This window comes from Neolamprologus brichardi, chromosome 19 (genome assembly GCF_056152115.1).
Source record: "Neolamprologus brichardi isolate AB-2024 chromosome 19, ASM5615211v1, whole genome shotgun sequence".
Lineage (NCBI taxonomy): Eukaryota > Metazoa > Chordata > Actinopteri > Cichliformes > Cichlidae > Neolamprologus > Neolamprologus brichardi.
The window spans coordinates 10,629,328-10,645,490 of NC_142122.1; the positions used below are offsets into that span (position 1 = coordinate 10,629,328).

The 16,163-nt window shown below is 40.9% G+C and overlaps 1 protein-coding gene across 1 annotated transcript in view; it reads left to right on the top strand.

The window, feature by feature from the left end:
* The window catches only part of fndc3ba (fibronectin type III domain containing 3Ba), an 86,878-nt gene that overhangs the window by 41,125 nt on the left and 29,590 nt on the right, over positions 1 to 16,163 (top strand). Inside the window, exons 5-7 of the mRNA XM_087833039.1 lie at positions 1,943 to 2,174; positions 2,350 to 2,509; positions 3,172 to 3,302. Coding sequence (XP_087689165.1) covers positions 1,943 to 2,174; positions 2,350 to 2,509; positions 3,172 to 3,302 — 523 coding nt within the window. The remainder of the gene's footprint in view (positions 1 to 1,942; positions 2,175 to 2,349; positions 2,510 to 3,171; positions 3,303 to 16,163) is intronic.

The following is a 16,163-nucleotide window of genomic DNA, read 5'->3' on the forward strand; positions in this document are numbered from 1 at the left end:
CAGATATTTCTTAATTTAATATATTTTAAGGTAAATTTACCCAGTGTTCATTTATTTTTTTCAGTTCACTCAATTAGTCTGCCTGAAGACTGTTTCAGCATGTTGGTTCTTGTCACTGGAAAATTGTTATGATGCTGTAAATGGAAGTAAATCAAATCAAACTCATGCGTTAACAGTAAAAAGTAGTTGCGTTAGAGTCCAAAACTAGAGAATATAGCAGCATAGCATATTTCTATGCACTGGCCGGTTGATAGACTAAGCAATTTGTACTTGTATAGTGTTTTATTGAACAGCTATCAGAAGTGGGTCTAGTAGTCATTAGTAAAGGATGCAGATGATGTTTTTTTTTAGCCTGTGCTCGACCCCCACAAAAGTCACTTATTCTGTCTGTCGTAGAGAAGCAACCACGCTGGTCTTCTTGACCCAACAGAGCACCAAGCAGTACTTGCTGAATTTGGAGTTTTAGGTTCAATTAATATTTGAGTCCTCTACAGGAACAGTGTATGCACTTTCTCTATTAGATAACAACACCAGGACAATGAGAAAAAGAAGGGGAAAAGAAGTCAATAAACTATCCTCACAAGATTTCAAAAAAATCCTGTGGTTTGTCTATTGGCAAGATTGTGCTCTTACCCAACGGAGGTCGGGTCATTGGCTCACCGTGGGTGTGTGTTTGTGTGTGTGTGGTTGTGTGTGAGTAGGGACTGAGCCAAGCCTGAGCGGGAAACACTGTCACTGTTAGATAAACAAGCATGATACGGGAGACAGGCATTCATTGGGCAAAATTTTTTTTGGAAGGGGGGATTAGGGTTGCACGAAGGGGTGAAAGGAGAAAGAGCACTGCTGTGGTGGACAGTAGTGTGTTGAAGTAGTTGTGTCTTATGTGTCTAAAGTGCTCATGTGTATGTGTGTCCTCTGGGAGTTTTCACTAATGCCTGCAATGTGATGCCATGTGTGTTTGTGGGTGTTTCATATTTGGAATGTGCGTGTCCTTGCCAATAAATGTGTGCGTGTAGGCCTGGTCTGCATATACTCCTGCAGAGACTTTGCCCTTGTTTTTCTGTAAACACATCGTTTTTTCATGTGCAGCAGAGGGGATGAAAGGGCAGAGAGCGGGCCTCCTCCTCTGCATCTATTTGCTCCCTCTCAAGGTTATTCTCACATCAGATTAGTTTTGTAACTCTCTTCCTCCCCTCCCGACCCTCTTTCATTCCGCACCATCTTTTTTTGTGTGGTGTCTGTTGCTTCTCAGTTTGTGTGGGGATTTCACGGTGGTGTTATTTAGTGTATGTGTGTGCGTGAGAGACAGTGTGCGGTGTTGTTGTTGTTAGGGACCAGCAGATGACTTCCCCCTCGCTGCAGGGAGTGTGTGTTTGCTCTCTTCTTGGAATGCAGCCCTGTGAAAGTATCTGAATAGTTGGAATGTGTGTGTCTGTATCTGTGTCCGAGTGAAAATGAATACATGTTTGGAATCTATGCTAATTTCAGGCAGTTCTCTGAAGCTTGTTGCCAGAAAAATGTGCAGGCCATCTAAGGACACGTTACAGCATTTGTTTTTCATTGCTTTAAGGGACCGCACATCCTGTTGGTACACGCTCAGCTGTCAGATAAATCATGAAGTTAATTCTTTTATTAAATATCCACCATTTAACAGACAGAGCACCTGCTCTTGTAAAATAATGGGCAGTGAAGTACTCTTGGCATGATGGGCAATTCACTCAGTTCTCTGAATCACTTGACTTAAATTAAAGCCAGCGCTATCTGAGGAACCTTTACTCAACGGTATATAAAGCAGTCAAAGGCAGTGTGCACTTTTCAAGTCTTGCGTGATTTGTAGGTAGTAAAATTCAGGCGCACAGACGCACATTTCTTAGTCTTTTAGGCTTTTTAAAAATTTTATGTTCTGTGAACCCATACTTAGCTTTTCTCCTCTCTCCCACAGGTGCTGGAAGATACCACAGGGGTCCGCCGAGTGGTTGTGACCCCCCAGTCTCCGGAGTGCTACCCTCCCTCCTACTCTCCAGCTCTCTCCCCCACACATCACCTGCCGCCATACCTGCCTCACCCTCACTTCATCCCCAACTCTCACTCTTTCTATCCTCCCGTCAGCCCCGGGGAGCTGCCTCCCCATCAGTACTACCAACACCACCTTCCCCCCATGTACGGCGATCCAGGTACTCGTGCTGACTGAACACAGGCCATCTGCAAAAACAAAAAAGAAAGCAAAAAAACAAAAAAAACAAATCAGATTTTGACATTGAGTTCAAATTCAGTTACGAATATGCGCCACACAATCTGCACGGTACGAAATTTAACATGAAATATTTTCTACGCTCTTCTTCCTTGCAGAAATCATCCCAGTTTATGGGATGTCAAACTTCATAGGGAGGGAGGATACATACAGTAAGCCACAACCTAAAAAGTTAAAGGAACCGAGACAGAATCGAGTCAATTCTCCTCCCTCTACTCCCTATAAGGGCAGCCTTGGGCCAGCACACAATGGATACAGGTGATCATCATTTATGAGATGCGCTTTAAGATTAGCCAACTCATTAATGGTTAGACTTCTGAAGGCACGATGTTGATGATTTATATATTCATTTCATTTTTTATGTCATTATATGTAGGTAATATAAAAATCTGTTAACTAAGCTGTGTAAAATTTTAATGTGTTAGCTGTTCATTTGGAATAAGAATGGACCTGTTTTCACATGTACGCCTGAGTGCTAGTAATTACATGCTGCAGCTGCAAATGTCCAAATAAGTGAACTCTACCCCACACCTTTCATAATACAAAGTTAGAGCACACAGTTATTTGAAGCATTCAAAGGGATTACATAGGCATCATGTGTTAACCTCAGCTGCAAAAAGTACACCCAATATTAGTGTGAAAATCCATAAACACAAACACAACCTTGTTCTGTAGACTTTGCCCATGTGTGAAAACAGCTCATGTGAAGGAATCTTTTGCTAGGAATTTTTTTCTTTCTTTTTTTCTATTTTCCACACCTTATTTAGTTTAGTGTTTTTACTGAAGAGAAAGGTGAACAGCTCATTTGGTCACTGCAGTTTTTGGTTGCAACTGAGCAAAGGGTGTATGATTTATATACTTCTTGTTTTATGTCTTTTATGTAAATACAACGAATTCTGTTGTGTTTTTTTGGGATGCAGCAACAAATCACACGGCCCAACGCTCGGGTCAGCGGGGTCTGGTGGTGGAGTTGGCAGTCCAGGAGGGAAGAAGCCAGAGAGACGGCTCCGCAGCAGTCCGCGAAACAGTGAACCAGACACACACACACAAGGTAGGACTTGCACAAACACAAGGGCGTGAGAGAGACTAGTACCCACTGTCAATGAATATTTTTCTGTCTTAAATGTATACATCGATATAGTTCAAATAGTTTCAAATAGAAAAAAAAATGACACTCAATAAGTAACATTAAACACAGATGTTGACACGAATGAGCCCTGACACAAACCTGCATCACAGACATACAGACAAGTATAAAAGAGTTAAATCAAAATATCATATTTCAGTGTATCCGCTTATGGCAAGATCCGAGACTCCAAATCAAAAGAAAGGAGACAGTCTCAATGTGAGCATTTTGAAGTTTAAATATCTGCTCAACAGAAAATGTCACTGCAGTCTCTTTATTTTCCAAATAATAGACATGTCACCATGCAACAAGATCATCTTTTATATGTGAATAATTAGTGTTCTCTGTGACATTTCTGTCTTGCTCTGTGTGACTTACTTTGTCCTCTTTAACCTCAGTGCCCCTCTGCATTCAATTAAATCAAATAAAACAACCTTTGCGCCTCTCTTTCTATCACTGTCCCCTTTTTTTTGTCACACAGAAAGAAATGAATGGATGAATGCAGCCTCACCGAGGTGAAGGGATAGGGGAGTGTGGGCGGGGAGGTGGAGAAAGGGGGTAAGGGTTGTCTGGGTAAGCACATAGCTGAATCTGTCTCTGAGCGCTATCATTTTACCCTTGCTACAATACCGGCCTTGTTGGTGAAGGCTTAGCCGTGGGGGGGATGGTTGAGAGAGGGGTGAGAGAGATGGGGGAGGGTGGAGTCACATACCTGCAGAGCCCTGCTTGAGATGAAGGAGACCTTTGAGCGCTGAGATTTAGATACCGCAGCTAAGCCTTATCGCTCAGACACACATGAACGTCAGCACATGTGCAAAGACATTAAGGCACACATACACATGCGGTTCTTCTTTAATGGCAGGTCTTTTGAGGCATAAGATGAATGTCTGAGCTGTTAAAAATGACAGAATATTTCATTTATGCACACACACACACACAAAGTGATGTTTGTGAAGGTGATGACAGAAACATAAAGTGAGACATAAATTGATTGACTGTACTTGTCAGGCTCTTTTAAATTTACCCTCCCCATAAAACTTTGGCTTAGTCACTCACAGCATGGTGCAGGATCACAGGGATCTTCCAGCTGGGTTTGGTGTGGAGATGCTGATCAGGCACAACATTAAAACCACTTGCCCAATATTATGTGGGCTTCTTTTGTCATGGCAAAACAGCTCTGGCTTGTCAGGGAGTGAACACTGGATCACTTAAGGAAAGGGAAGGGGGCGCCTTCAGAACAGATCTGGGATGTCGAATTTATTTTACATTTTGTGCCACATGTAATCCATTTTGATTTTAAGTGGGCTAGATGAGCAAAACTCCACTTTCTGTCAGTGTAAAGATATTTATATACTCATTTAATCCTTGAGATATCTTAACATAAAATGAGAAAGTGCAATTTCAGCAGCACATCTCAGTTTTTCTACACAAGTAAATTACAATTTGTTATTACAAGTGTGTTTTTTTTACACATGTATTGTAATTAAATGTGTAGTTTTACAATTTGCATGTGTGAAATTGCAGAGAAGGTTCCGATAGCTCACTGCCCAGAGTTTCTCATATTTATAAAAAAGTTTTTGTTTATTGATGACTTTATTTTTTTTTTTTTTAAACCAAATTTCTATTGTAGACAATGAAAAACAGGAACGTTGCTCTCATTAAATTTTTTATCTATTACTTAGCTCCTTTGGTATGTAGTATGAATGGCTTTGGATAGGTCTTTATCAGTACAAAAAGCTGTACAAATTCTAAAAACAGAGTCCAAAAATGTATGCTTTTCCAAAGTCGTCCACCAGGCCACACTGGATGTCTTTGCTGGGGATGATTTTGCCTCCAAGCCCTTATGTTTGACACTCCTGTTTTAGACAGATAAGTTACATCCTACACATGCTTGATCAGATTGGGAATTGGGGAGTTCAGAGGCTGGGTCAACAACTTGAATCCTTTGTTAGTGTTTCTGAGCCAATTTTTTTTGGGGGGGAGACGTTGTCTGCTGAGGTGACCACTACCATTGGTTAGTTCATTTAACAAACACAGATCTGCAGCATTGCTTATGCTTATTTTTGAGTCGTGCGACCGTTTTGGCGATCGGCCCGATTTTGGCCTTCATCGTACGTCGTGCATCGTGTAGTATACGTGGGGTAACGAGAAGCGATTAACACCTTACGACCAGCTCCCGATCATCAATCGCTTGGTCGCGAGGGTGTCACCGCAGCTGCTCACACTGCGCACGCGCAAACACAAATGTCAGCGAAAAAGACGGCGCAGTGTGATCTGGACACAAGCGATGGAGGCACTTGTAGAACTTTGGAAAGCTCATCCGAGCCTTTTCGATGTGGCCTCACAAAATTATCACGACCACAACAACCGTGAAAATAGTTGGATAGACATTGCTGCTCAATCACAGCTGCCTGATCAATGTTTTTCATTAGCAATTTAGCAAAGTTGATGGCGGTGGTGTGCGTGTCTGTGTGAGTGAAAGACAGAGAGGGAGAGCGAGCGACAGAATTTCTGTTATAACCTTCATTTTATGGACGCACAGTGTGAGCACTCGGGTCGCATCAGAGCATCGGGCCGTATAGTGTGAGACCCTGCATCGTGACCTACGAACTTCTAACCCCTGCGAGTCAATCGTACAGTTTGAGCAGGAGCTGAATCGCGCGACTGAAAAAATCGCACAGTGTGAGCCCGGCATTAGGCAGGTGCGGTGTTTCAAAGAACCATGTTAGGAATATAAATTTACTGTCAGAATATTGCATTGAATATTGAGTTTGTTTTCCACATCCATGCAATGTTGGTGACTGGAATTTTGTTTTTGTTGCTCACAGCACTGAAAAATGATCTTTAAAAAAATGTAACAGCACCACCAACTCCATCCAGGAAAATGTCCACATAACACAATCAAACGTGTACACTGGACTTAATTAGTATGGAAACAATTCCTTTTAACATTTTTTCACAATAATAGTCATTATAATAATTTAGAAAAGGAAAAAAAAGGAGAAAAAAAGATTTTAATTCAACTCATTCAAACACGTACACACTAAAGAGCTAACACATCTGTACACATGCAAGTTGACACCTGCAAATGCAAACCAAAACCAAACATCTTATTGCGCTGCAACAAAGGGAGATTGCACAGCTTACAGTACACACACACGTGTGCGCGCACACACTAGAGGGAATTAGCTAAAATCAGCCACAGGATGAAAAGGGAAGTGAGATCAACATCTCAGCTTATGGGATTCATAGTTTCATGTGCCACATACTGTACAACCCAAACAACCATAACACTCTTGACAGATAGGAGCATGTCAGCGTGTCATTTGTTGTTTGGTCTACCAGGGTCTCAGTACAGGGCTGGAGATCAGGCTGAGTCAGCTGGATATATCACACAACACACTCGCACACCAACACACAACCACACATATGCTCAAACACCCCGTGACTGGGCTTCCTGTAAAACAATCAGACCACGAGGCTCCAGAGGATAGGGGGGCAAACGGCGAGAAAGGGGGTGGAATGCTGGATTTGAAGGACAGATGAGAGAGGACAGAGATGGATGCAAGGTTCTCTTTATCGCAGAGAAGGCAGAGATGGAAAGACAGAGAGGCGCAAAGTTAAAGAGCAGAGTACAAACATTCCGACAAAGTTGCTCCTTGGCCAGATGCATCCAAGTCAAGTCCAATCCAGAATACCACACACACACACACCACACATAGCCGCCTACGCTTTGCCCTTGATGCCCTTGCTTTATGTGTGTGTGTGTGTGTGGCTGTTGCCCCAGTGCCAGCAAGGCAGCAGGCTTACTTGGCCAGCAGAGCGTCCATTCTCTAGTAAAGCCAGCTCTACAGGCCCTTTTCCTCAGAACTGAGCTGCTTGCTGAGCAGAAACAGATGTGGGCTCCGTCCCTTCTGTTCCTCCATCTTGCTTCTGCATCATCACCACCACAGATCCTGTCTCTCACTCAAAAAAAAAAACTGGGATTTCAGCAGAAACAGATGGACCAGTTCCCTCAGCTCCTCCATCTTTGTTTCTACGTCACTGCCGAGCACTGTGAAAGCAGGAGAAACCAGATGTGTGCAGTGGCTGCTTTGTCCACTATGTCGTCTCTGTGAATGAGGTGTGGAAAATAAGAAGGGTTCACAGTCATAGATATGGAAGTGGTCTGTTATCTTAAGGTATGAGAGGTATGGAAACCCACCTTCTCTATGATGTGGAGTGATTTGTTTTCACTTTAAAAATAAATTACATGTGAGTGGCATTGGGATTTAAGTTGACTTTCATGGCATAGTTATCTTAACAAATATAAGATTATTAGAGATTTTTATAGGCTACCAATCACGACAGTGTTCCAAGAAAGATGTTTTAAAAGCAAAAAAGCATGAGTGTAACAATTTCTTTGCTTCATAACTGAAGAACATTTCTAAAATATTTACTTGAAAAATATTCTCCTTACATGTTCTACGGTGGCCTCCTTTTTCAGACTTTCGCCATGCATTTTTCAGGTTAGAAAAGTATCAACAGTAGCGACTGAGATTTATCATGGCCACTTCACTTTGCATGGAAAATTCACTCAAGTAAGCATTTTCACTTGACCTTCAGATATTACTGTCTCGGCGAAGTCAAAGCATGGCTATTTTTTAAGTAAACTGTACGAGAAGTTAGAATTATAGCATAATTTAAATGATAAAACATTTATTACAAGAAACACTAGTAGAGAGAGTTAATAAGGCAAACTATTAGCAATGTCCTTTGCAAAAGTTTACTTAACTTATTTTTATTAATATTTCCACCATAAGCTAGAAGTTACAGATCATCTAACAGCACTGAATAGAATGAAAGTGTGTTTAATTCCGTTTAACTAATTTTTTCTTACATAAAAAGCTTCTTTTGACTTTTTCCTTGTTCCATTCACCAGAATTTTACCCCTGATGCAAGTCCCAGGACTCTTTCTCTTGTTAGACAAATATAAACCACTGCACTATGTAGCCATCCTATCTAATTAAGTTAAAATGCCAATTAGTGAGAAATTCATAGCACTAGTACTGGTAAAATGAGACATGTACTGCAGTGTTTTGTAAGGTTTTATAAGCTTGTGTGTCCTTTGACCGAGTCCAGTCGTGAATCATCAATTATGTATGTTAACCATCCAGCTCCTTCCAGCTTCTCCTGCTGTGATTGCAGAAGTGGGTCTGAAAATGTGTGAACACACCCAGCCTTTCCTTACTGGATTGTTTTTGTGAGTTGCCATGGCAATAATCTCAGGCCCCCACCCTCCCACAGACACACAGAAAAACTCCTACCCCTTCCCACAAACCCAAATACGGCCATGTTTGTAGGGCAACCTGGAGGCCAGAGAGGTGGAAGAAAGAGACTAGAAGGTGAAAGTTGAGATAATAAAAACAGAAAATGCACAAGAAAAAAAAATGAGAGAGTTGAAAAATAAATGACAGAAACTGGAAACTGGAAATAAGAGTCAAAAGGAGATATGTACAGAAAACAGAAAGCGAGTGTGGGATGGCTTTACCAGCAGAGGAATGTCTTTCCCGCTAATATCGTGTAACAGGACTAATGGGATTAGAAGGGGAGGGTATTCTTGTTAGTCACAATGGGTACACCAGATATTTCACCATTCAGTTGAATGAATCTTGTGATACAGGTGATAAACTATAGCACCTAGTCATTCTACACTGACCAGACTTGTGCAAGTCTTGCTTAGAAAAACGAAATTATAGTTGATTTAAACTTGCTAAGTAATTTAGTGTCCTTGGTCGTCAGTTTTAGAAAAGGAAAAGACCTGGCGCTACTTCCCTTTAGATGTTTTTTTCCATTTTATGTCACTCAGGTGGCCTTTATACCACTTACCCAGGAAACTTAAACGTAATAATTAAAGCTAAAAATGCAGAGTATAAAGCAGCAATCCATATACGATGAAAGCAAGGTTGGTTAGCAAGCGAACACACCGTCTGGCAGCACTAGTTAAACACAGAAACCTGCTGTTAAGTACTTAATAATATACAAACTCTGCATCTCACCCACCAAAACTGAAGACCAGACTGTAGGTGTTTGTACAATCAGCCACTCATAAGACAAATGCATTTAAAATTGTTTCAAAAAGTCCCAACGCTACAAACACTTTCAAGAGCTCTGAAATGAGCACAGTTAGAAGACACACAAGACACAAGACACACAATTACAGTCACCTGTGTTGGCTTCCATCTCTCTGTTAGAGCAGACATGTCTGTAATTGTGTAAACTTTGACCCCTGGTCTTAGGGCATAGGTGTCAAACTCTGGCCCGCAGGCCAAATTTGGCCCGCAGCCTAATTACATTTGGCCCGCGAAGCCATACCAAATTACTATTAGAGCTGGCCTACTGGTATTATACAGCTAATATATATATTGTTTAGTATTAAGCTTTGCTTGTTCCATATTCAGTTTTCCAGCAAAACGTATTTGAGTCCATAAGAAAAGATTCATTCTTATATCTGGAGGAAGATTTTTTTTCAATAAATATTAATGTTAGCCCGCGACTTTGTTCCAGTTTTGAATTTTGGCCCACTGTGTATTTGAGTTTGACACCCCTGTCTTAAGGGATTGATTTGTGTTTGACCTCAAGTGGCCAGTTGAGGAACTGCAGGCCAGTGTGGCTACCTGTAGTTTTGCTTGGTAGGTTTTGAATTTCTTCGACCATGTCTTACGAAATAATAAATCTAAAAGGGCTTCTTTAAAAAAAATATGTGGATGAAGAGGCATGATTTAACAAACCAACATGAAACACATGAAAAAGGCCATTTGGGAATCTTGGGATAATTTTAACGTTTCATCATAACCTAAAATTTCATTTTTGAACTTCACACACATGAAACCTCCAGTAATTCACAAATAGACTGGGATTTAGTGAGTTGTTGTTGTTGTTGTTTTTTTTTTTAATGGATGTTGCCAGTTTGTTTACACAAATTGCTTTTGGGAAATGAGTCACAGAAAACCATCAGATTAAAGTAAAACTATACAAATGACTGATATTGGAGCATGGACAGCTATCACCTTCCTTATTAATGTACTTATTGGTGTCATCAAATGCATGCACAGTATGCACAGACAATTTTTGTCATTACTAAAAAGAGCCTAACAACAGCCTAAGGCATTTAAATTTAAATTGAGCTATTTGTTTTTAATTTGCCTTTGCAGTAAGGGAGACATTACATTGATTAGTCTCCAACTATCCCTTCTTTTATCCACCTAATGTTCTACCACTTTGTTGTTTGCCTTTTTGTCACTGTTCCTGTTTTTAACCAGCCATGCTATCTGTTGATTGTATAATTCCTTCCCGCTGTCTGCCAGTCTGCACTCACTCCCTCAAACTTTTTTTTTTTTTTTTTTTTGGCTGAGCAGGGTCGAATGGGGTCAGGGTTCTGAGAAACGCGTCCCCCATAATCCCTCACTGTTTAGCCAGGTTGCTTTGTCACTCACAGCACGTACATTCTTTTATAAACACATGTGCATGCATGTGCAAATGGTATGAAAACGTGGATAGACTTTTTTGTGTCAGCTGGCAGTTGAAGTGTTCATTTTCTTCCTTAGTGAGAGGGTTGCAGTGGAGAAGGTCACTGTGTCTACATTGGCATGCATGCATGCATATTAAGAGATAACAAGTTAGTAAAGGGAGTCAAAAAAAAGTAATTTTGAGTATAAGAGTATAAGAAGGCCTTTGTATTCCAATATTTGCAACACATGAGCTTTTATATATGATTTTTATGGTCTGGTAGCTTACCATTCATTTGCATAGCCTTTATCATTTACATGCACTCTTACTAAACAGTTATTAATGACCAAGAAATTAGGTTGTGTATGCAGACATCCAGCAGTAGTAACCAAATTCTTCCCAAGGATGACTCCTTATCCTATTCTTATTTTTGTGAAGTCCATTAAGCAGGTTACTAGAGAAAGTGAGTCATAATCAAGATTCTTATTTGCAAGTGTCACTTCGTCTGTGTTGTGATATTTGATTCTTGAATATACTTCCTGCTTCTTTCCTTTCAACTCACCTTATTTGCTGCCTTTTTCGTTTTTACTCTCCAACTTTTCCACGTTACTCTGGACCAGTCCCTCTGTCCGTCTGTCCTTTTCTAATCCCTTTTATAAACCATAAGGGCTCTGGCCATGAGAACCAAACTTCACCATGACAACCACAAATTCAGGCATGTCCCAACAACTTCTCCACTTTGTGTGTGTGTGTGTGTGTGTGTGTGCTAGTGTGTGTAGCCCAGCTGTTGAACAGATGGAATGCTTGCTATGCAGTAGATGATAATAGTGTGGAATCTGAGGTCTATGCCCCTCTCTACCTCTATTTGCCTCTTTCCTCTCCTCTCTCACTTCTGAACCCACTCCTTCCCTTCTGGTCTTTCTCTGATTTCCACACCTCTCCCTGCTACAGATTGAGTGTCCATCGCTTTGCTTTGTTCTCTCTGATTAGAGGCTTCTAAAGATGGGTATCATAGCTCACTTTGTTCCTTTTGGGCGACACACCACACGCACCCTGTGGCCCAGTACTGTGTGGAGTGGGGGCTGAGTGAGCGGCCGTTGCCACATTTTTCACATTTTTTTTCTCCGGGCCTTAAAGGTCTTTTTCTGTCCCAGTGCAGACAGACTGTGTCTACGAGCCACAGGCCGTCATGCAGGAGGAATGCAATCTCCTCAATGTCAAAGTGACTCACACTTTATTGAAACGCTCTTTGCAAGTGACATAACTAATTTTGAAGTCTCTGGATGTGTAACATTTAAACATTTAGGAAAATGCTGTAAACATGGAGGGAGAAAGCCGGTACAATTTAGAGCGCAAAGACAGGAATGAAGAGAGTCAAGCTTACTCTTTGCTTTTAAGTTGACTTCAATATATTTAAGAAAGAAACATCCAGTCATGAAGCTTAGAACTGCTTAGACTAATCTGAGGTTTTGTTAGTCAGAATAAAATGATGAGACTAACCAAGAATTTAGGCCATTTCCACCAGGTGGGAATTCTGGTGGTCACTTTCTTAGCGTGACTGTCTTCTCTCCTACGTTTATGACTTAACAGACCTTTTAAGCTAAAATAGTTTCCTGTTTATTACATCAATTTACTCCAGGTCTCCATCGTTCCTAGTAGTTTGCAGTTGCTGTTGTGCCAGAAAGACATGTTGCACCATGAGAAGAAGGTATGCGAGTGGTTATTAATCTCCCTAGGAGGCATATTGCCAGCATCTGGAAGAAACTGTCAATGCCTTTTGTCTGCTTCACAGGCAAAAATGATGCAATTAATGATTCAACTGTTTCTTTGTTTTTTACTATTCTTATTAATAAAGGGGGAAAATATTCAGATTGGACCAAAAACAAACAAACAAACAAAAGAAATCCAGACGATGATCACAGTTAGTTATTTTAATAACATACCTACATTATCATTGTTTCTGTAGAATGTCTCATACCACTACAGAGCGCTGTTATAACAAAATAAAAATATGTCATACACTATATACTCCTGTTGTATTTTTGTAACTTTTAGGAAAAGCCAACCTGGATTTGTGAGTGAGTCATTACTTTATTTATCCGGCTGTTGAGATCAGTGGTGTGCATCTGCTCTGCACCTACTGATGACGTCAGTAAAGTTTCTGTAATCCTTTCCTGACATCATCCTAATCCTTTTTCCCTCTTTCAACTTTCATCCCCCCTTTGTCCTCCTCTCCGTTGATCCCTGGCTTGCTCTTTGTCTCTCAATTTCCTTGTGTTTTTATACCTAATCTCTTACCCAGACTCATCTTTCCCATCCTTTCCCCTCTCTTTGCACTCTGTCTTTTAGTGTCTCACTTTCTTCCTATAAAATCTGCCCGTCGCCTGGTCCCCCCCCCCCCCCATCATTTTCCCTTATTCCTCTTCTTCCTGCTGTCCGTTGTGCTCCGTCTGGCTGTTCTCGGTAATCAAACACAGTCGGTCAGACACAGACGGGATGTGAGGTCAGACGAGAATAGGAAGTTATGGTGCGTGGGCAGCGCCAAAAACAGAAGAGAGAGGAACAGTAAGGACACAGGAGGGTGTGGAGTAACACAGAGTAGAGGTTCAGTTTCAGATTTCAGCCGTCAGCATCATCTCCTGGTTCATCTCGGTATTAAACACTTAAGCAGATGGACTCGCCAACGACCGCCAGTCATAACACTCAGTGGTGAGGTAAAGAAGTAGTGTTTTTCAAACGTTATTACACATTTTCTGAAATATTAAAAAAGTTCTCTTCTTATGCCAGAAGTTGAATTTGTTGAGACCACCTCTTAACGTTATGCTCTTGGTTACATGAGACCAGTACTGTAAATGTGGGGCAAAATCACTGAGCAGGCCATACCCCTGTCTTTTTTTCACTCAACGGCTGATCCGATAAGCTGGGTCAGCCTGTTTGATGGAGCTCTTCATGTCTGGAGCTGTGCTGTAACTCCATAAAAGAGAAAAAGTTCAGTTTTGTCCCAATGGAAGAATGGAAAGATAAGTGTATGTATAAAAAAAGAAGAGAAAAGAGCACTAATGAGCTAATGTGTCTAGCAGTGCATCTGTTGAACTCTATCCGTGCTGCCAGCCCCAACACACACATGTACAAACAGTAGCTTAAACTTCCCCCCCACTGCCCATCAGCAATCTCCCATGACCTAATACTGAGACGCACACACACAGTCTCTCTTTTGCTCTTGCCCTTTTTTTCTCACACACAGGGAGGGCAAGTAGAGGTTGTGCTTCCATGACATCACTGTTGCCATGACTCATAAGTGTACCCCAGGCACATTAGGGCGCTCTCCTCCATAACCCGTCAGAGGAACTGACATACATGCACACACGCACATGCACACTCCATCATTTGTGCCAAATATACATCGATCTTTGAAACCCAAACTGCGTTTTACACAAATATACTGCGCTTGTGTGTAAGGTCTCCATTCACGTGCATGCACGCATGCTCGCATGTTTGACAGTTTCCTCGCTCCTGTAGCACGAGCATCAATCAATCTTGGTTTCATGCAGGTCTTGCTGTTGCTTACCTTCACGCAAAGATTCATAGAGACATCCTGTGTGATCTCGAGTGGTCACACTGAAATGGAGAAAGCAGATCCCCCTTCAATCAGGAAAAACCTCAACTTCGGGGATCACACGGGGTGGGGGTGGGCGGCAGCGGTGGGGGAGTGGGAAGTTCCCACACGTGTGCGCACACATTCACTTGCGCTCACCCTCATAACAACCTCGAGCGTCTACTAAATCACCTTTACATGTGTCGGTGGACCAGTTTTTTACATGCATGTGTTTGTGCTGCTCACTTTCAAAGAGGCTGTGCAGAACCAGTGACACACTCAGAAGGGACAGTAAAAACAACTGCTCCACTCACACCCTGAAATGCTTACTAAGTAGCCTTTATCTTCTTGTGGGTTACAAATATTCTCATTATAATTATTTTGAACAGATTTTATTTAAGAAATGAAAGAAGTCATTGAAAAATGTTTCCCGCTATCTGTTAGAGACAGCTTCATATTCTACATGAAAATCTAAATAACTTTGATTTGTAATAGAGGAAAAACTGCAAAAGCTCAGTTCTAATAAATGGGAAATGTGCTTTTGTCATTTCTGCTTAATAAATGATTTAATGAATAATTGATTGTCAAAATAGCTACATGGGAACTGTCTAATTCTAAGCTTCAAAATTACTTTTCATATTAATATCACATGAGCCATGTTTTTTTTATACAGATTAATGTCCTTTTTCTCCTATGTAAATAAGCGTATGTAGTCGTTATTTTTGTCCTTGATGGACAAGATGGAGAATCAGAGTTTTTCTCGATCTCATATCCACATATGTCACTTCCGAGCTAAATCTGTTTAACTACGTTTTAAAAAATGCACGAAACACAGTCATCATATACACATGTATTCAGCAGAAGTCGCGCAATAAAGTCAACGAGCTGGGCTACAAAAACAGCCAAACTGATGTCAGACCTTCCTGGGAACAATTACTCACAGATGTAGATGTAGTTGATGTGAAAATGGTGCATCATAATGATTAGAATTATTATTTCTATGAACTGTTTAATCTAAAAACCATCATCAGTTTTTATGTACAAAGCAGAGTAGCCATTGTGGAATATGAGTCATGTTTATTTATTTATTTGTTTGTTTGTTTTGGTGATCCCCATATTGTTTCATAGGTCAGAAATTTATGAGTAATCCTTTCTGTGGAATGCATTTAGGTTTTTTCTCTCCTCCTCCCCGGCAGCTGTGTAACGACTTGATGAGATGAAATAGGCACTTACTGAAGAAAACAAGTGTTGCATCACACACCATTTGGCAACAGAATTTCTAAAGAATTGATGGGGGTTTTTATTGTGTTTTGGGCTATTTTTGTTTCGTTTTTCCACAGATGGTTGAATTATTTGCTGGACTGAAAATGCCACAGAAAACATTACAGTTGATTAGGGAATGCAAATGGTTTTTGGTGACATTTTCAACCTTAATTCCCCCATTTAAACGCAAACCTTGGCCGACCTTGTGTAATAATGAGCCCTCGATTTCTACATTTGACAGTAACATCTGGGAGCTGAAAATGTTCTGATTGGCTGCATGGCTGAAAATGAGACAATGTGGATCTGATTTGAAAGTTAGAATTTTCACTGGCAATCAAACTGCCATTAAGAAAGGTAGAAACAGTTTTCAAAGATTGTAATTATGGCCTGACACGTGGTGAAAAATGCCCTTGGGAATTCTCACCTCAGTTTATACACAG